General features: G+C 41.4%; 1 protein-coding gene across 6 annotated transcripts in view; it reads left to right on the top strand.

Annotated features, from left to right (window-relative positions):
* LOC310999641 (plectin-like) overlaps positions 1–21,690 on the top strand; it is a 110,705-nt gene extending 89,015 nt beyond the window's left edge. For 3 of the 6 annotated variants that reach the window (XM_083990162.1, XM_083990160.1, XM_083990164.1), the window contains 15 exons: positions 58–212; positions 615–741; positions 1,157–1,340; positions 1,448–1,471; positions 2,087–2,244; positions 3,254–3,432; positions 3,528–3,666; positions 3,840–4,196; positions 4,290–4,373; positions 4,500–4,604; positions 4,727–4,825; positions 6,710–10,063; positions 13,461–20,531; positions 20,739–20,855; positions 21,000–21,690. In XM_083990162.1, coding sequence (XP_083846288.1) covers positions 58–212; positions 615–741; positions 1,157–1,340; positions 1,448–1,471; positions 2,087–2,244; positions 3,254–3,432; positions 3,528–3,666; positions 3,840–4,196; positions 4,290–4,373; positions 4,500–4,604; positions 4,727–4,825; positions 6,710–10,063; positions 13,461–19,604 — 11,109 coding nt within the window. In that variant the 3' untranslated portion in view covers positions 19,605–20,531; positions 20,739–20,855; positions 21,000–21,690. The remainder of the gene's footprint in view (positions 1–57; positions 213–614; positions 742–1,156; positions 1,341–1,447; positions 1,472–2,086; positions 2,245–3,253; positions 3,433–3,527; positions 3,667–3,839; positions 4,197–4,289; positions 4,374–4,499; positions 4,605–4,726; positions 4,826–6,709; positions 10,064–13,460; positions 20,532–20,738; positions 20,856–20,999) is intronic. The other 3 variants (XM_083990163.1, XM_083990161.1, XM_083990159.1) reach the window with 1 other exon arrangement.
* The last annotated feature ends 531 nt before the right edge of the window (positions 21,691–22,221 follow it).

Raw genomic sequence — 22,221 nt, 5'->3', positions numbered from 1 at the left:
CCTGAGTAGCTATGTCTTTTTCAAGTTTTTCCAATCTTGGACTCTCTTCTGTTTCAGATCACTGTCCATAAAGGAGATGAATGTGCTCTGATCAACAACTCCCAGCCCTTCAAGTGGAAGGTCCTGAACCGCTCTGGAAACGAAGCGGTGGTGCCCTCTGTCTGCTTCATGGTTCCTCCAGTCAACAAGGAGGCAGTGGACAGTGTGTCCAGGTGAGAACACAACTAAGCTAAACTAAATCTAGTCTAGTCTGTGTGACAGATGTGTATATGAACAGACACTTCACTGTATTTTAAGTCATGCAGCTCTTCAGATACAACCAGAATATCACTACCTTAGACTGTTAGTAGCTTTAAATGAAGTTATGATACTTACAGTGTTTAATAGACCTGTCAAATAATAGACAGATATTATTTAGAACATTTCGAATAACACATTCTGCATTCTGTAAAAGGATTCACAGGATTTCATGAGTCATCTTTTGATCAGACTTCTGAGAAACAGCAAATGCTACACATGATGTCTTCCAGTTACTCCACTATGTTACCCTTTATGCCTAACAGATCCTTTGATGTCAATCCTAATGTGCTCTATATGTTTCTTTCCCACTCCAGTCTGGATGCAGGTCAGCAGCAGATGGTGACCATGTGGCAGATGTACCACATAGAAATGAGGAGTCTGTTGTCATGGCAATACCTGATGAGAGACTTCACACAGATACGATCCTGGAACATAACAATGGTGAGCATTTACCCTCTGCAAGTCGACCTGTACTGTATGTGCATAATCAGAGTTACCGTGCATTTAGCACAACAGCAAGTTTCTATGTTAACCCCAGCCAACTGTAAAATAAGATTAAACCAACCGTCTGTTGGGGGGGGGGGGGGGGGGTTCAATAGAGATTCAATTAATTGTCCTATGCAAGAACAAATCAAAGTTTAGGGTTATTCAGGGAGGAGGCTATACAGAGAAGTGTTAATTGCATTAAGTGTTTGTAATCAATCTCAATTACTGGAGAATAATTTGTTGGCACAGGAAGAGGGCACTAGCTACTTATTTATGCTTTAATGATTCTGTATATTTTAGGCCCTGGGACAAACCTGACAGCCACTCAGTCTCCTCATCCTCCTCTTTTTTTTCTCTCCACCCCATGCAGTTAAAGTCCATGAAACCAGAGGAGTATAGGCTCTTGATTAGAAACCTGGAGCTCCACTACCAGGACTTCATGCGTGACAGCCAGGACTCACAGGTCTTTGGTCCAGATGACCGCATGCAGGTGGAGGGGGACTACACCACGGCCACCCAGCACTTCGACGGCCTGCTTCGCTCCATGGAGAAAGGTAGAAATGTTTTCCCTAAATAACTAATTAGCTTGTGACTATTCATGGATATTCAACCAAATATAAGTGTATGTATAGCAACTTTATACTGTCAATTCACCTTTCAGGACAAATGGTTGTTAGGCTCAAAGGTGAGTGATGCAAAGCCAGTAAACCAAGCTGGTGTGTGCACTCGCTTTGAAGCCTTGGATGAGGAGTTTTAATTTAACCATTAGTGTTTAAGAGTCCTGTGTGACAGCATGTTGTTTTGCTTCACATGTCGCTTTTTTTTTTCTTTGTTGCAGCTCTGCATCAAGTAGAAATCTTAGGTCGTGTGTTAGGGGACAGTATGTTCTGCTTTTTGTCACAACATAATACATAGTAGTGTGATTACTTGGACAGAAAGTACTCGCTAGATCCTGTCTGCTATGAATGTACGTAGTGTATATGCAGCTGAGTGTGTTTGACACAACACATGCGGAACTGCATGTCCTGATTGTGCTTAAATGCACTGCACTGCACTACAGTGTGACTACTATGTGATATTGGTTACAGAAAATGAATTCATCCTAATTATTTATCAATATCAAATCATGAACAGGACATCATACTGTGTTATACTCAAAAATGTATCAGTCTATTCAGGATGTCTGTGTTGGCCTTCCAGTCCTTCAGAAAATAAAATCCTTTTGTGTATTCTTCAAGCTCACCTTTAGGTAAAAGCTTTTACGTGTTGTTCTAAACAAATTTAATGTGCTACTCCACAGGTCAGCAGGATGAGACTCTGTGTAAGAACTACATCTCTGAGATCAAGGACCTGCGTCTGCACATTGAGGACTGTGAGGCTCGGACCGTTGCTCGCATACGCAAACCTATAGAAAAGGAACCTCTGAAAGAATGTGTTCAGAAGACAACTGAGCAAAAGGTAGTGTAATCAAATTGTCATGTGTGAAATAGCAATATGACATAAAAATCAAAGTCCCTATGATATTCAGTTTTTAATATATTTGCCTTAGGAGTCCTTCTACCAGCTTCTACACTAGGTTTTTATGATGTTTACCACTATATTGGGCTGGATCACTCGCATCCTTGTATTCCTGTGAGCTTTGTGAAGATGAGGTGGAAACAAGTAGTGTAGCCAAGGAAATGTGTCTTAATTCAAAAAAGAGATGTAAAATATCCCAAAGAGTACCTTCAAATAATGTGGTTATTATTATGTATACATTGGAATCATGTATGAATGATCTTTTCTAATTAATGAGCCTCGTGACATTTAGCTGATTAAACAAAAACATCGTACTTAAAATGTCAGAACAATAAATACACATTGTTGGAGGAAAAAAACATCCATAACAAAATTCTAAGAGGCCCACTTATCCGAGATGCAAAATAAATCCTTTCACAAAGAAGAAAGAAGGAATGATAAGCTGGGGTACAAAAAATGAAGGTGAATTCAAGAGAGAATAATTGGACGATTGATAAAAGGTGAAAAAGCCTGAACACACTTATAGTCAGCATTGTATCCATGTAGTGTGGTGGAGAGTAAGGAGCAGCAAGGAGTAAAAGGGAAAAACAATTTCATGTTGAAGAGCGTCGGCTACAGTACAATATAAATAAATACGATAGAGAATTGCAGATGCTTGTAGGCTGTTGAGTGAGAGTTGCAGAGATTTACGAGCCTTTGTTCTGCAGCTCAGTGTGTCCCTGCTGATCTGAGACTGTTAAAATTTGAGCTGTGCCTCAGGCCAATCCAGACAGCACAGAAAAACCTGAACACCGCTTCATTTAAAATTGAATGTTTTCTTCCAGCACATAATAATATACAGTAGGCTGTTTGAAAATGTTGAGAGTTTTTCTTTTCATCTTAAATGTAAAATGTTTATGTTTTGTTTCTTTTTTTTAACATTGTTAACTTGTGTTCTTCTGTTGTACAGAAAGTCCAAGTGGAGCTTGAGGGTCTCAAGAAGGACCTTGATAAGGTATCTGTGAAGACAAAGGAAGTCTTGGCCTCCCCACAGCAGACTGCCTCAGCTCCTGTGCTGCGGTCAGAGCTCGACATCACCGTGCAGAAGATGGATCACGCCCACATGCTCTCCACCTGTTATCTAGAGAAGTGAGTCCCCGGCCGCTTGTAGTGAAAACGATCTGCTTTCTACTGTAATGCTCTTTGTGTTGTACTCCTTTATTGATTTATTCTGTCTTGTCCAGGCTGAAGACTGTGGAAATGGTCATCCGTAACACACAGGGTGCTGAGGGAGTGCTCAAGCAGTATGAGGACTGTCTGCGTGAGGTCCACACTGTGCCTAAGGATATCAAGGAAGTTGAGGCTTATAGAGCAAAACTCAAGGTAAAGAAGGTTTTACCAAATCTTAGTTCTTAGAAACATAATTTCAGTTGGAGTAGAATGTATTACTGTAAGTGATTCTACATGAAACAAAAAAAGGTCAGCCGAGTCTCTCCTAATGAACGACTATGCTGCTCACCATTGGTCGGCTTTTCGTTTTGCTTGAAAACTTGCAGAAAATGCGGACTGAGGCTGAGGGCGAACAGCCGGTGTTTGACTCCCTGGAGGAAGAGCTGAAGAAAGCCACCGCTGTGAGCGACAAGATGTCCCGCGTCCACAGCGAGCGTGATGCTGAGCTGGACCACTACCGCCAGCTCCTGTCTAGTCTCCAGGACCGCTGGAAGGCCGTGTTCACTCAGATCGACCTTCGCCAGAGGGAGTTGGAGCAGCTTGGTCGCCAGCTTGGCTACTACCGCGAGAGCTACGATTGGCTGATCTCCTGGATTGCCGATGCCAAGCAGAGGCAGGAGAAGATCCAGGCTGTGCCCATCAGTGACAGCAAAACTCTGAAGGAGCAGCTTGCCAAGGAAAAGGTAAACTTATATATGTTGACCGTATTTGACCATCATTGTGTTTAATTTGAAACAACTGAGCTTAACACTTGTTTAAACCATTTGTGAATACAGAAACTGCTGGAGGAGATTGAGAAGAACAAAGACAAAGTTGATGAGTGTCAGAAATATGCCAAAGGATACATTGATACTATCAAGGTGAGCATCAAGTAACACATGATTGCATTAATTGTAACATACAGTATTATCATGTGTAATAAATGACTGTGGCACAACACATCTATGGAAAATTTTCATCTCTGTTCATCTCATCTCATCACTTAGGACTATGAGCTCCAGTTGGTTGCCTACAAAGCTCAGGTGGAGCCTCTTGCTTCTCCCTTGAAGAAAACCAAACTGGATTCTGCTTCTGACAACATTATCCAGGAGGTACGTTCCTTCAAACCAGATCAGTTACAGTTTTTTAGAAAATACGAAATATTTGAAAACACAATACAAGATAACTATTATTAATATTAGCATTAAGTGCTATTTGTTTCTCCCTGTATCAGTATGTAACACTGAGGACTCGGTACAGCGAGCTGATGACTCTGACGAGTCAGTACATCAAGTTCATCACCGACACGCAGCGACGTCTGGAGGATGAGGAGGTGCGTGACAACTGGCTGAGGATCCCAAACAAACTAATTTCTAACATTAACCTAACCAACCAACCAAATAATCAACCAACCAACCAACCAACCAACAAACTAGTTCTACCTGTTGATCTCCACAACGCATGCTTGCACGCACACACTTCTCTGTGTGTCATACATACACTCACATACCCACCCCCACACAAACATACACACACACACACACACAGAAATACAAACACATATTCTCACACATACATGCAGAAAATGAATGTACGGGTGGCAAATAGTTCCTTTGCACTGGCTATGCATGAAACATTGGCATGCTGTAGCTGATGTACAGTATTAGCTAGAGGAACAGGTAGCTCAGTGGTCATATGAAGACTCCAGGTTTGTAAAACAGCAAAAAGAGAAAAACAAAATATTCAGTTGAGGCCTTATTGAGATCATTAATCTCAATGTCTAAAATGAGAATGAATAATTACAACTCATTGTATGTTCATACATGCATTAGCTACTCCATTACCATTCCTTGTGTGTATTGTGCTGTAGTGGATTTAAAACAAAGGGGTTCTTTCTTTCACTTCTTTTGATTTCCCTTTTCTTTCTTCTCCCACCTATTTTCTGAGATTAAAATTAAAGTCAGGACTCTGTGGTTCAGTGTGGATATCATGATCTGCAGCTCTCCTTTTCTCTTAAATTAACACAAAGTCTACAGTTTTACGTTATTATTCTAACCCTAATGTTTTGTTTGTTTCTTTGCTTCTCTTAACTGCTTGCCAGTGCTTTGCCATGATGAATGCTTAACTTGTTTGAGCATTAAAGAGGTAAATTATTCAGGTACCTACTGTACTGTTTAAACTCCATTCTCTCTGTCACTCTAACATCTCTGTCACTCTCTGGCTTTTCATATATATCCTCTCATACTATCCTCTTGCTTCCACTGCAGCTGTTTATAGAATTACTGCAACTATCCCCACTGTCCCCTAGTCACTAATGTCCTTGCATACAGTCCATGCATAGTCAGCCTCTGTAGCTTAATTTACAGAGCTTAGTTGCAAGATGGTTTCTTAACTTGCAGTGATCTTCTGAACCTGAACCTGTCATCTTTGGCTTTTCCTTTCCTTTTCATTCCATTTTATGGCAAATAGTGATTTAAAGAACCCCAAGTGCATGGGATGAATTGAAAAAAACAACAACAAAGTGAATGGTGTGAATAATTCTCTAACATGAAGCATTTAGTCTGTAAAATAATCAAGTGACCTATACTTTTCCCACAGACCTTTTTTTTTTATGTGTAACAGTTCTATAAAGAACTGGCTAATGAGCACATTAGTGTCAACTTTGCTTTATATAATAATGACTATCAAATATGTGTGGGAAATATTGCTACTAATATTGAAATAAATATATAAAAATATATATATTTAGCAGTAAAGTAAAATTGTAGAAAATGATCTACTGGTATATTTCATAATATACTTTTAGAGGGTTTAGCTATACAGCTACAGTTGCATGCCATATGATTTTCTTGCTGTGTTGTGAAGTGATATTTTGTTTCCATACATTAATCAATACATCCACATCATCCATTTTTTCTTGAATTGCCATGTCATGATTTTTTTTAATTGCATCGTGAATTTAACATTACTTTGACGTTACTTTAACATTGTGTTTGTGCATCTAATTTGCATCTAGACTGAGCTAATTTTAACATTAACATTGGCATGGTAATACAGTACATTATATTGCCCTTATTTCAGTGTGGTTAGGATGTGATTACTGAAGTAATTACAATTTTAGTCCACACTGTTTTGAGCTGTATAATGTAAAGTGTTACCTTTAACCTGTCATGCTTGATTTTAATCCTCTCTTTACCATTTGCTTCCACTAATGCAGAAAGCTGCAGAGAAACTCAAAGCGGAAGAGCAGAAAAAAATGGCCAAGATGCAGGCTGAGTTAGACAAACAGAAGCAGTTAGCCGAAGCTCACGCAAAGGCAATTGCCAAAGCTGAGAAAGAGGCTCAAGAGCTGAAGCTCAGAATGCAGGAAGAAGTCAGCAGGCGAGAAATCGCTGCTGTAGATGCAGAAAAGCAAAAACATAACATCCAGCTGGAACTTCATGAGCTCAAAAACCTCTCAGAGCAGCAAATCAAAGACAAAAGTCAACAGGTGGATGAAGCTCTTCAAAGCAGGGTCAAGATTGAAGAGGAAATCCGCCTGATTAGGATCCAGCTTGAGACCACAGTGACACAGAAGTCGACAGCTGAATCTGAGCTCCAACAACTTCGTGATAGAGCAGATGAGGCTGAGAAACTAAGAAAGGCTGCCCAAGAGGAAGCTGAGAAGCTCCGCAAACAAGTCAATGAAGAAACCCAGAAAAAGCGCATGGCAGAGGAGGAACTCAAACGCAAATCTGAGGCAGAGAAAGAAGCTGCTAGGCAAAAGCAAAAAGCCTTGGATGACCTTCAAAACCTCCGAATGCAGGCTGAGGAGGCCGAAAAGCAAGTGAAGCAAGCGGAGATTGAAAAATCAAGACAAATCAAGGTTGCTCACGAGGCAGCCCAGAAGAGTGCCGCTGCTGAACTCCAGAGCAAACACATCTCCTTTGTGGAAAAGACCTCAAAGTTAGAGGAATCCCTCAAACAGGAGCATGGTGCCGTCCTCCAGCTGCAACAACAAGCTACGCATCTCAAGAAACAACAAGAGGATGCAGAACGTGCCAGGGAAGAGGCAGAAAAAGAGCTTGAGAAATGGCGGCAGAAAGCTAATGAAGCCCTCCGTCTACGACTTCAGGCTGAGGAAGAAGCTCACAAAAAGAGTCTCGCTCAAGAAGATGCTGAAAAACAGAAGGAGGAGGCTGAGCGTGAGGCTAAAAAGAGATCCAAAGCTGAAGACTCTGCCCTGAAGCAGAAAGATATGGCTGAAAAAGAACTTGAAAGGCAGAGGAAGGTGGCTGAGAGCACAGCCCAGCAGAAACTCACTGCGGAGCAGGAACTGATTCGACTTAGGGCAGACTTTGACAATGCAGAACAGCAAAGATCCCTCCTTGAAGATGAACTCTACCGCCTCAAGAACGAAGTTGTCGCAGCAGAACAACAAAGAAAAATACTGGAGGATGAACTCGCCAAAGTGAGGAGCGAAATGGACGTACTCATTCAGCTCAAGTCCAAGGCTGAAAAGGAGACGATGTCCAACACAGAGAAGAGCAAACAACTCCTTGAGGCAGAAGCTGCCAAGATGAGAGACCTGGCGGAGGAGGCAGGCAAACTTAGAGCCATTGCCGAGGAGGCTAAGCATCAGAGACAAGTCGCTGAGGAGGAGGCAGCTCGTCAGAGAGCAGAGGCTGAGAGGATACTCAAAGAGAAGCTGGCTGCAATCGGTGACGCTACCCGACTTAAAACAGAGGCTGAAATTGCCCTGAAAGAGAAGGAGGCAGAAAACGAGAGACTCCGGCGACAAGCAGAGGATGAGGCTTACCAGAGGAAAGCTCTTGAAGACCAGGCCAACCAGCACAAGCATGATATTGAGGAAAAGATCATCTTACTCAAGAAATCATCTGAGGCTGAAATGGAAAGACAAAAGGCAATTGTTGATGACACACTCAAACAGAGGCGCGTTGTCGAAGAAGAAATCCGAATTCTTAAGCTCAACTTTGAAAAGGCTTCATCTGGAAAACTCGACCTGGAGCTGGAACTGAACAAATTGAAGAACATTGCAGAGGAAACTCAACAAAGCAAGCTCAGAGCTGAGGAGGAGGCTGAGAAGCTAAGGAAGCTTGCCCTCGAGGAGGAGACGAGAAGGAGGGAAGCGGAGGAGAAGGTTAAGAAAATCGCAGCCGCAGAAGAAGAGGCAGCCAGACAACGCAAGCTAGCCCAAGACGAGCTTGATCGCCTGAAAAAGAAAGCAGAGGAAGCCAGAAAACAGAAAGAAGAAGCCGACAAAGAAGCAGAACTACAGATTACTGCAGCTCAACAAGCAGCCATGAAATGCAGTGCAGCTGAGCAGCAAGTCCAAAGTGTCCTTGCTCAACAGAAAGAAGACGGCCTCATGCAAAAGAAGCTTAAGGCAGAGTATGAAAAAGCCAAGAAGCTTGCTAAAGAGGCTGAGGCTGCTAGAGAGAAGGCAGAGAGAGAGGCAGCTCTCCTTCGTCAACAAGCAGAGGACGCAGAGCGACAAAAAGCTGCAGCCGAGCAAGAAGCTTTGAACCAAGCCAAAGCTCAGGAAGATGCTGAGAGGCTGAGGAAGGAGGCTGAATTCGAAGCTGCTAAACGAGCACAAGCAGAAGCTGCGGCTCTCAAGCAGAAGCAACAAGCTGATGCTGAAATGGCAAAGCACAAAAAACTGGCAGAGCAAACATTAAAACAGAAGTTCTCAGTGGAGCAAGAGCTCACAAAGGTTAAACTGAAGCTTGATCAAACTGATAAACAGAAATCTATCTTGGATGACGAATTGCAGCGCTTGAAGGATGAGGTTGATGACGCTGTCAAACAAAGGTCCCAGGTGGAGGAGGAGCTGTTCAAAGTCAAGGTTCAGATGGAGGAACTGCTCAAACTGAAAATCAAAATTGAGGAAGAAAATCAGCGCCTCATCAAGAAAGATAAAGATAACACACAGAAATTCCTTGCTGAAGAGGCTGAAAATATGAAAAGGCTTGCAGAGGATGCTGCTAGACTTAGTGTTGAAGCCCAAGAGGCTGCACGCTTGAGACAGATTGCAGAAGACGACCTCAATCAGCAACGAGCTCTTGCAGAGAAAATGCTCAAAGAGAAAATGCAGGCCATACAAGAGGCTTCTAGACTTAAAGCCGAGGCAGAGATGCTCCAAAGGCAGAAGGACCTGGCTCAGGAGCAAGCACAGAAGCTGCTGGAGGATAAACAACTTATGCAACAGCGCCTCGACGAGGAAACAGAGGAGTACCAAAAATCACTTGAAGCAGAGAGGAAAAGGCAGTTGGAGATCGTAGCCGAAGCAGAAAAACTCAAGCTTCAAGTTTCTCAGCTCAGTGAAGCCCAGGCCAAAGCTGAAGAGGAGGCTAAAAAATTCAAGAAACAAGCTGATAAAATTGCTGCTCGTCTTCATGAGACTGAAATATCCACCAAAGAAAAAAATACAGTGGTGGAAAAACTGGAAGTTGAGAGGCTTAATACCAGCAAAGAGGCTGAGGATTTACGTAAAGCTATCGCAGACCTAGAGAAGGAGAAGTCTAGACTGAAAACGGAGGCTGAAGAACTTCAAAATAAATCAAAAGAGGTATTGTGTCAAAAATGGCATAACAGAGCAGCTTATGTCATTGTTAATACTATCTGAACTAACACACTTGTTTCTGAAATTTCCTCTATCCCTTTTTCTGACTATACTAATCATGAATCCATACCCTTCAATATGATTTTAGTTTTAATTTTTTTTTTACAGTGCACTGTGCTCATGCAGACATCCTGAATGCCTCCTCATATCCTGGAATGCTTTCCCATTTTAAGACATGCTTTGTATTTCAGTTTCAACACCATGTTGCAGCTTAGCACCAACATAAATTAATAGTACATGATTAAAGGAACTTGGGGCAGGATCGATAAATAAGACTTACTGTAATAGTGGCACAGCGGCTTTTGCGGCCGTTAGGGTAACTGCAAGCCGGCGTGGGAGCGCGCATGAACCCTTCACAGCAGAGTAGCTGTACGTACTGATTTGGCCAAAATGTAGCATGTAGTATACAGTATACAAACAAAAGCAAAATCTGCAGTATGCGAAAAATTCCTGGATGTCGTACTGATTCGTAACACCGTAACCACGTTATATAAATTAATAAAATAAAGTTTAATGTAGACTGATTGGTTCATTGTAAAACATTTATTGATGTAATGTGGTGATTTCTGTACAGAGCCCAGAGACAGTGCTGCTCTTCGATACACACATGAAGTTTCACTTTTCATTCAAACAAACTAATGTGTCTTCCACAGTTGTTAGATTTAATCAATGAGACCAACATTTATCTCCTAAAAAGAATTTAACCAGCCAGCAGTAAACCTCTAAAAACCTGTGGGTAAGTGACTCGGCTCGTTTTCTCACCCGGGATGACGACGCAGGTTGACCGGCCGATCACCTCAGGAGACCGGCTGCTGCCTCTGAGACAACCTGCTGCTCTCGGTCGCTGCTGCCACAGGTGGCTCTGCACTCTAAAAACGTCGGAGCAAACTTCCTAACAGGCATTATTTGGATAAACTAAAACTGGGAATCTAAACTGTGACTTTCTCATGAAAAAATATTAATGTTATTTCTTTTACTTGCTGTTCACTGTTACTGCAAGATCTCCGCAGAATATCCTACAACTGCGACTAAGTAAATAAACTAACAATGTTATTTTAGTGTAACTTTAGTATTACTGTGCGGGAAATTCGGACCACGAATTGCAGTATTTTATGCAGCACACAAGGCAATGGAGAGATACATGGGTGGGCTCATTCATTTTGGCTTATAACGCTTCATCACCCATTAGCATTAAAAAACTTAAAATGCATGTGCATTTTTTCACAAATCCTACCCCAAGTTCCTTTAAGTTCTTAAAAGTATGGAATTCCATTAGCAATTTAGTTAAAAAGAAAATCACAAACAGTGGCTGAGAGAAAGACTGTTCTACCTAAAACTAGGTATCCATATGTCAAAGTGTATGAATACTGATTCCGGCAATCCCAATTCTGTCATCAATACAAATATGCTAGAATATTCACTCTAGAGTCAGACATTCTTACCTTCTGACAATACCATGAAATACATTAGTATGCATTTAATGGCGTTTTACACAGATTTAAAAAAATAAATAAAAAAGGGGGGGGGGGGGGGGTGCCTGTTACACTACATGCAATTATACATGCAAAATAATTACTCACTTTCATTAGTGACTATCTAATAATTATCAAATAAATGTCCTTAATTGAACTGGAAACTAACACATGCAAATAAGTGAAAGCTAGTAAAATAACATTGGGAAAACAGCAGTCAGTATAGTGGATACCAAATCGGTATAAAAAAATATATGTATTGAAAAACTGTTAACTCATTGAGTGCCAACCACGTAATTTCTCGTTTTTCGTTCCCATGCGTTGAGTGCCAAAAACGAGATTTCTCGTTTTTTGCTTTTTTTTATTTATTATGAAACTAGACACTTTAACACACCTTATGTGTAAATTTCGGGACTCTACGACGAGCAGAACTGAAATAGATGACGATCAAAAACTCATGACAGCTCATGATCTGGAAGTTTTTATCATAACTCGGCTTTTGCAAACGGAGGTCTGCATGTGGATGCAGCGCAGCTGCTCTGCTCTCACCCGCGAGGCTCCAGCAGCTCAGAGCCAAAACAGGAAGCTCTCAGCCGACAGTCCCGGCCGGTCTTCATCTGGAGCAACACCGTGTCCTCCCGCGGTAAAATGTGATGGTCTCTGGGCCAAAGCAGGCCGCGACCACCGGTGGGGCTGGTGTTCCCGACCTGTTTTTGGCCGAGAGACCATCACATTCCGCGGCGAGAGGCTGTGCCACGGCACAGTGCGTCTGTGTTATTGTTGTTTAGTGGCGCCCCCTCCCGCCCCCGATGGTGGATTTGTGAATAGAACAACAATTGTTGTATATATTTATCTTACACGTGCCCTTTGATCCAGAAATGCGGGTGTCAGAAGAGCGACAGGCACAAACAGAGCACCTTTCATAAAAGACGCTGTATCTCCTTTTCTAGAAAAAAAGCAGGGATTTTGGTGAAACCCAGCCATGTTTAGCTTGAGTTTTCTCAGGAACGGAGGCATGTAGAAACAAACGGTTTGTGGCCATTTGAAGCATAAAGTTTCACCTTTCAAATGAGCCACAGTATGTGTTGGTGGCAATAATATAGAATACACTGTGGCTCCACAAAAATTGTCAAAAATGGTCTAAATTGCCGGTACACTTGACTAAAACTTTGGAAAGGAGCGCGGCACTCAATGAGTTAATACTGCAAACAAGTTGTCACAATTGGGGATGCACTATTTTATACTATACTTGGTTTGCAGATCATATGAATTTGTACAGTATGTTCCAAGTGGTAGTAGTACTATTACTGGGATATGTATTTTAGTGTGTAGAGGTGTAAGTATGTGCATTGTACAGTATGTGACATAGAAGTCGAAGGTGATCTGTCCCAGGGAAGCTACTGTTGACAGGCTATATTTACATCAAGATTTATGTCAACAATCGAACCAGTTTACGTTGTTAACTGTCTCATAGTAACCTATTACATTCCATTGCACATTTCTGTATAATTGTGATAATTATGTAGTTGAATGTCATTCACATTGTTCAGTCTTGGTGATGTAGGTAGAAATAGTAAAAGCTATGAATATTTTTAAACAAGGACACCAGAGGACATTTATTTGGGTTTAAAATATTAAATGAAATCAACAAAATAAACAACAGTGATAATAAAAACAATACATTTAAAATAAACTATTCAGCAGTATTCTACAGTATCTTTATTTGCATTAGCACAGTGCATTGTACAATGTATATCCATTACAGATTAAATAAACCATGAGCAATTTAAATTAAAATATGTAAAGATGTTACTATGTGCCATAATCAAAAACTTATTATGACTTTTTTTTCTCTCTATTTTTTTTATCAGGTCGCTGAAGCACAGCAGAAACAAATGGAACATGAGAAGACGGTGCTCCAGCAGACATTCCTGACAGAAAAGGAAATGCTCTTGAAGAAAGAAAAACTAATTGAAGATGAGAAAAAGAGGCTGGAGAGCCAGTTTGAAGAGGAGGTCAAAAAGGCTAAGGCACTCCAAGATGAACAGGAACGCCAGAGGCAGAAGATGGAGGAGGAGAAGAAGAGACTCCAGGCTACCATGGATGCAGCCCTTAATAAGCAAAAAGAGGCTGAGGAAGAGATGCTCAACAAGCAAAAAGAAATGCAGGAACTGGAAAAGAAGAGACTGGAGCAGGAAAGAATTCTTGCAGAAGAAAACCAGAAACTGCGTGAGAAACTGCAGCTGCTTGAGGAAGCACAGGTCAAAGAGAAAGAGATCATCCAAGTAACAATGGTAGAGACAAGCAAAGTTATCAATGGCCAAAATACAGGTGATGGGGTAGATGGTGCAGATCCATTGTCCTTTGACGGTATTCGTGAGAAGGTGCCTGCAAGCAGACTTCATGATGTTGGTCTTTTATCCAAGAAGAACTTTGATAAGCTGAAAAAAGGCAAAGCCACTGTGGAAGACCTTGGTCAAAATGAAAATCTGAAAAGAATTCTTAAAGGAAACAACTGCATTGCCGGTGTTTTGACACCATCTAATGAAAAGATGACAATCTATCAAGCATCCAAAGAGAAGAAACTCACTCCAGGCACAGCCTTGATCCTTCTTGAAGCCCAAGCAGCCACAGGGTACATCTTAGACCCTATTAAGAACCAGAAACTTTCTGTTAATGAGGCTGTCAAGGAAGGTTTGATCGGCCCTGAACTGCACAACAAAATGCTTTCAGCTGAGAGGGCTGTTGTTGGCTACAAAGATCCATACACTGGTAAGAAGATCTCTGTCTTTGAAGCGATGAAGAAGGGTCTCATGGAGCATGATCATGCCATAAGAGTTCTTGAGGCTCAGCTTGCAACTGGTGGCATCATCGACCCCATCAATAGTCACCGTGTACCTAATGAAATAGCCTACAAGCAGGGACAATATGATGCAGAAATGAATAAGATTATGGAGAACCCTACAGATGACACTAAGGGATATTTTGACCCAAGCACTCAGGAACCTTTGACATATGCTGAGCTCATGGCAAGATGCAACACTGACCCTAACACAGGTATGCTCTTGCTACCAATCACAGATAAAGCTGCCCAGTGCTCAAGCATGTACACAGAAGAGGAGACCAAGGATGTGTTCAGCAAAACAACTGTGTCCATGCCATTTGGAAGATTCCAGGGAAAGACTGTTACCATTTGGGAAATAATTAATTCTGAATACTTCACTGAGGACCAGAAGAAAGACCTTCTCCGTCAATACAGGACAGGCAAAATCACAATCGAGAAAATCATTAAGATTGTGATTACTGTGGCAGAGGAGAAGGAGAAGAAGAATGAAATCACTTTTGATGGTCTAAGAGCCCCTGTCCCTGCCACTGAACTCCTGGAATCCAAAATCATTGATAAAGACCTGTTCAACAAATTGCATAAGGGCAATAAGACTGTCAAAGAGGTGTCTGAAATGGAGCCTGTCCATCAAGCACTGAAGGGTACAAACTGCATTGCAGGTGTAGTTATTGACTCAACCAAGGAAATAATGTCCTTCTACCAAGCTATGAAGAAGGACATGATGAGGCCAGGACCTGCCTTGATTATGCTTGAAGCCCAAGCAGGAACAGGCTTTGTGGTTGACCCCAATAATAATCAGACGCACACTGTTGATGAAGCTGTCAAAGCAGGTGTTGTTGGCCCGGAACTGCATGAGAAGCTCCTCTCTGCAGAGAGAGCTGTTACAGGTTACCGAGATCCTTACAGTGGAAAGACTGTGTCCCTGTTCCAGGCAATGAAAAAAGATCTCATACCCAAAGAACAAGGAATCCGACTGCTTGATGCCCAAATGACCACCGGTGGCATTATTGATCCAGTGAAGAGCCATCGCATTCCACATGATGTGGCCTGCAAGAGAAATTACTTTGATGATGAAATGAAACAGGTTCTAAGCAATCCCACTGATGAAACCAAATGCTTCTTAGACCCAAACAAAAAAGAAAAAGTCACATACTCACAGCTCTACAAGAGATGTGTCACTGACAAGAAAACTGGTCTCCAGCTTCTTCCACTCTCTGATGAAGCAATCAATGCAAAGGAAGAGCCAACATACACTGAAGCCCAGACAAAAGAGGCTATGACTCAGGCAACTGTGGAGCTTGACTCTGGGCCATTCAAGGGCAGGAAGATGACCATCTGGGAAATCATCAACTCTGAATATCTCACTGAGGAACAAAGGCTTGACCTGCTCAGACAATTTAGATCTGGAAAGGTTACAATTGAAAAGATCATCAAGATTGTTATCACTATTGTAGATGAGAAAGAGACGAAGAAACGAGAACAGTCCAGCTTCAAGGGACTCAGAGCCCCTGTCCCAGCAAGCTCTCTGCTTGATGCCAAAATCATTGACAAACCAACATTCGATCTCCTCCAACAAGGTAAAACAACACCTAAACAAGTCAGTGAGAATCCCAATGTCAATAAATACCTCCAGGGATCTGATAGTATTGCTGGCATCTACCTGGAGCCAACAAAAGAGACTGTAAGCATTTATCAGGCCATGAAGAAAAAGCTTATCAGACATGACACAGGCCTCTCACTTCTTGAGGCCCAGGTTGCCACTGGGTTCCTTGTAGATCCAGTGAGGAACCAATGTCTGTCAGTAGATGAGGCAGTGAAGTCTGGTCTTGTTGGTCCAGAGCTACATGAAAAACTCCTCTCTGCAGAGAAGGCTATAACTGGCTATAAAGATCCATTCACAGGCAACACAATCTCCCTCTTTGAAGCTGTGCAAAAAGATCTCATCTTGAAAAAGCATGCCATGCCACTGTTGGAAGCACAGATGGTTAGTGGAGGAATCATTGACCCTGTAAACAGCCATCGTGTCCCAACTGATGTTGCATATCAAAAGAATATCTTCAGCAAAGACACTGCTAAAACCTTATCTGAACCATCTGATGATAACAAGGCATTCTCAGACCCAGAAAATGACGAGAATGTAACCTACAGACAACTTAAAGACAAATGCCAAAGAGATCCCGAGACGGGCCTGTATATCCTCCCACTCTCCAAACCTCAGTCTCCAACCGTGGTGGAGAAGACATACCTCTACACAGAGGAACAGACACAGAGTGATCTGACCAACACTCAGATTGACATTCCAATTGAGGGTCTTGCAGATAAATCAATGAGCCTCTGGGATGTCATGAACTCAAATTTGCTACCAGAAACAGAGCGCCAGAAGCTCATGGCTGAATATCGTTCTGGTCAAATCACTAAAGAGAGGATGATCATCATTATCATTGAGATCATGGAGCAGAGAGAGATCATTAGAAATGAAAACCCATTGTCATGTATGACTATAAGGAGAAGGATTACTATTGAGGAACTCTACAGTGCCCGCATCATTGACTTGGAGACATACAACCTACTTAAACAGGGCAAGAGGAATATCCGTGACATAATGGAGATGACCAGTGTAAAACAGTATCTCTATGGCACAGGCTGTGTTGCAGGGGTCACAACTGACTCAAGCGCCAAGATAAGCATCTACCAAGCAATGAAGAGAGGCTTCCTTAAACCAGAAATGGCCCTCAGCCTCCTAGAGGCACAGGCTGCCACAGGATTCATTGTTGATCCAGCAAAGAATGAGACACTCACTGTTGATGAAGCTGTTCGGAAGGGTGTTGTCGGCCCTGAGATCCATGATAAACTTCTGTCAGCTGAAAGAGCAGTCACAGGATACAAGGATCCATACAGTGGGAAAATCATATCTCTTTTCCAGGCCATGAAGAAGGATCTTGTTCCAGAGGATTATGCTCTGAAAATGCTGGAGGCACAAACTGCCACTGGTGGTATTATTGATCCTGAATTCCAGTTCCACCTGCCAGCAGACATTGCCATACAAAGAAGTTACATCAACAAGGAAACCAATGAGAGACTGGCTAGTGACGTTAAAGGATTTGTTGACCCTGTTACTGAGGAGAAAATATCATATGCACAGCTGCTAAAGAGATGCAAGTTAGATGGTGGATTGCGTCTTCTCTCCCTGGGAGACAAGAGACTGACATTTAAGGGTCTGAGGAAACAGATCACAATGGAGGAGCTGGTCAGCTCACAAATTATTGATCAGCAGACTGTCACTCAACTGAATGAAGGCCTCGTTACAGTCGAGGAGGTAAGCAAGAGACTATCAAAGTACCTCGAGGGCACAAGCTGTATTGCTGGTGTGTTTTTAGAGTCCACAAAGGAACGTCTGTCAATTTACCAAGCCATGAAGAAGAACATGATTAGGCCAGGAACTGCTTTTGAGCTCCTTGAGGCACAGGCAGCCACAGGCTATGTTATTGATCCAATCAAAAACCTCAAATTGACAGTCAATGAATCAGTGAAAATGGGAATTGTGGGTCCAGAATTCAAGGACAAGCTCCTCTCTGCTGAGCGTGCAGTGACAGGATACAGAGATCCTTATTCAGGCAAGACAATCTCCCTGTTTCAGGCAATGAAAAAAGGGCTCATCCTAAAAGATCATGGTATCCGTCTCTTGGAAGCCCAGATTGCTACTGGTGGTATCATTGACCCAGAGGAAAGTCACCGTGTGCCAGTTGAGGTGGCCTACAAGCGTGGCTTCTTTGATGAGGAAATGAATGAGATCCTGACTGATCCATCTGATGACACCAAAGGTTTCTTTGATCCCAACACTGAGGAAAACCTAACATACCTCGGGCTCATGGAGCGGTGCATCACTGACCCTGACACTGGCCTGGTGCTCCTGCTACTGAAACAAAAGAGCAGGGAAAGGAAGACCTCCTCCAAGTCCTCAGTGCGTAAACGCAGAGTTGTCATCGTGGACCCAGAGACAGGCAAAGAAATGACTGTGTATGAGGCCTACAGGAAGGGACTCATCGACCATCAAACGTACTTGGAGCTTTCCGAGCAAGAGTGCGAATGGGAAGAGATCACAATGACCTCCTCTGATGGTACTGTCAAATCTATTATCATTGACAGGAGGTCAGGAAGGCAGTATGATGTTGATGATGCTCTTTCACGCGGCCTCATTGACCAGAATTCTCTTGATACATACCGATCTGGACACCTGTCCATCACCGAATTTGCTGACATGCTCTCTGGAAACATGGGAGGCTTCCGTTCACGATCATCCTCCTTTGGTTCCACCACTGGCTCCACCTACTCTACTCCTATGAGCCCCATACCCTCCATTAAACCACCTGCAGTCATATGGAATGACCCAACAGAAGAGACTGGCCCTGTTGCTGGAATATTGGACATAGACACGCTGGAGAAAGTGTCTGTCACAGAGGCAATGCACAGAAACCTGGTAGACAATATCACAGGCCAAAGACTGTTGGAGGCTCAGGCTTGCACAGGAGGAATAATTGACCCCGCAACTGGAGAGAAATTGGCGGTCACTGATGCAACAGAACGGGGCCTAGTGGATAAAGCCATGGTTGATCGCCTCAACCTGGCTCAAAAGGCATTCAATGGATTTGAAGACCCCAGAACTAAAGTGAAGATGTCTGCCTCCCAGGCTCTAAAGAAGGGGTGGTTATATTATGAGGCTGGACAGCGTTTCCTTGAGGTCCAATATCTGACTGGAGGACTTATTGAGCCTGATGTTGAGGGTAGAGTGACTCTTGATGAATCTATCAGGAAGGGCATGATTGACGCCCGCACTGCCCAGAAACTAAGAGATGTCAGCACTTACTCTAAATACCTGACATGTCCAAAAACCAAACTTAAAATCTCCTTCAAAGATGCCATGGACAGAAGTATGGTTGAGGAAGGAACTAGCCTAAGGCTTTTGGAGGCCTCCTCACAATCCAGCAAAGGCCTCTACAGTCCATACAATGTCAGTGGCTCTGGATCTGCTTATGGTTCCCGGACTGGCTCAAGGACTGGATCCCGATCAGGCTCCAGGAGAGGCAGTATCGATGCCGGCTCTGGCTTCAGCATGAACTTCTCATCTTCTTCCTTCACATCCTCTTCAACTGGCTACAGCCGCAGATTCTGATTAGCTAGTTCTCTTTCTACTAAGAACCAACAATACTAATGCACTTTACAGTTGCATTTCTCACAGGAAAAAATAGTTACAATAACAAAGAAAATATAATTTATTTATTCTGCCCTGCATGTGGCTACTATTGGCTATTGATTTTCTCATATATAACAGATGTCTAAACATGTGCCTCATATATGGATACATTACCAAGCATTGCTATAGATACAGAATATTAATTTCCTTTAGTGCAGATTATAAAGTCAATTTATATTTTTTTCAGAGCAAAGCATGACATTTCAGCTATAATTTTTTTATGTGACTTTATAGTTTTCATTTTACACATTAAAAAGTTGTATACTTGTGCTTTCTGAAACTAATATATAATGTATGTATGTCAAACAGAAATATTTTTCCAGTATTCCTTGTTTCCTTTGGAATTCAAAATTATTTGTCTATTTTTTATCTTTTTTGACAGTACTATATAATGAGATACTGTATGTCAGCATAGTTCTAATGTTTTTAACAGATTCTAAAATACATAGATGCCTTCAAATTCTGAATGTTTGTATAGAGTATGGACAGATTTTGTGTTAATGTTTTTATGTTAAATGCTGCCAGGGTATCTAAATAATGTACCCAGTAAGAATACACCTGTGAGACACTAAAATGAGACAATACAAGAATACAACACTGAAAAGTGCCAGAGGCAAAATTATGCAAACTGCTCTATAAGTAGTTTCACATCTGCCATTACTTTGTACTTACTTATATTCAGTGGACTTTTGCATTCTTTTAGTTCATTGCATCATTGTTTTACACACTACAAGTTTTGGATTCTTCACATTCACCAACGATCAAGTGCTCCAGTTAAATCCCAAGATGATGTCAGACTTGATCCTGCTCCTCCATACAGACCTGCCTCCTGTTATTTTGGTTCTTGTAAGTTGATTTTTTTTTTTTTTTTTATTATTTCCTTATTTTTTGTTGTTTTATTTATTTGATTTCAAATCAATCACATCTCAGAACCTAGATTATTCCATGTCTTCCAATCCCACAGGCCACACTGGTGATACCACTGGTGAACTGTATTGGTTAAATTTCAAATTGCTGCTTATTGACTGTTGTCTATCCTCTTATTTTTGACAGCTGCCTCAGTCTCTTAGAATCCAACATGTGAGCCCAGACACTCAGTTGGCCGGAGCATATGATCCTCTCAACATGGATGGATTTGTGAGTCCCTGCCATCCTCACACAGTAATACAGGTACAGTATCTAGCTGTTTTAGACAACTTTGTCATTTTCATTTGCAGAGCTCCGACTAGATTTGTTTCTTTTTTTTGTCTCACCACCTTGTTTGGTTCCTTTTGATTTTAATTCATAGCAATTTTCTTTTCTTTTTTGTTCTAGATCTCCCATTGAGCATGTCCATTATTTCCATTGCACATCCATCACATTTGAAGAAAGCTGAGGCTGAATGAACCTGACATCATCTTGGGAAACTTTTCTAGGAGCACTCTTTATTCATGACTTTTTTTTCATCTATTTATTACTTGAATGTTAACAGTGATATTTATGTTGTCACATCTTATTTGAAAGAGAACACTCCCAAAGCGTAGGCACATCTTTGTGTACATTTTTTTCATTTAAATTGTGATTAACTGTAATGATACAGTACAACAGCACATCTTCATTTCATTAGTCTTAAGTCCACTGAGTATTTTTATGCATCATCTCTGACTGTAAACTCAGTTCAACCAAAGCACTAATGAGATAAATTTGGAGAATTGACATATCTGATAGAGCAATACATTGCATGAATGTATGTATTATATCAAATTAGCTCACTGACATTTTGCCACAGATTTCCTTTGCAACCTGAAAAAAAAACAGCTTGAAGCTTTATTTTGCTCAGTTATTTTTCCACAGCAATTATTTCTTTTATGCATCTCTAAAGAGTTTACTCTGTAAATCCTTATACTTTGTTTTCATCATGTTTTTTTTTTTTGATATATTATGAATTTGCCTTGCATGTTTTACTAACTTTACAGAGGATATTTGGGAAATTATTGATGTAAAATAAAGACAATTGCAGATGTAACTGTGCATATTTTCATTTTAGCAATATGTAAAATCACATCTAACTGGTTGGTTTTGCTCATGGGGCAGATATAGTGAGTGGATACAGCTATATGTTCCTAACATAACACTTTGTTGTAAATAAATATGCAATGAAGAGGCACTCTTGTCATCTATCTATATATATATATACTGTATGTATATACATATAATATTACATCTGAATATATTTCTAGCAGTAGGGTTAGGGTTTAGGGTACATGCAGTTTTTCATTATACTGGTGTTAAAATCAGCCATCAGCCATGAAAACTATCACATACATACATAGTGTACACACTGTACACTACAGTCTGTGAAGGGTATTGTAAACATGTCTTAGTGGACATATTGCTTTCGGATGTTGACCTTATTTACCTCTTCACTGTCAGTAGATTAAATTTTATGGCAGAAGTTATCAGAGGAGAGACGGTTGCATTAAAGCAGATATCAGTGGAATGTTTTTGTTAATATAAGTCCTAAATAGTCCTATTTTCCGTCAGCAATCACTTACAT

This window comes from Trachurus trachurus, assembly GCF_905171665.1.
Source record: "Trachurus trachurus genome assembly, chromosome: 16".
NCBI lineage: Eukaryota > Metazoa > Chordata > Actinopteri > Carangiformes > Carangidae > Trachurus > Trachurus trachurus.
The sequence above is the reverse complement of the archived record's forward strand: the minus strand, read 5'-3'. Positions and strand labels throughout refer to the sequence as shown.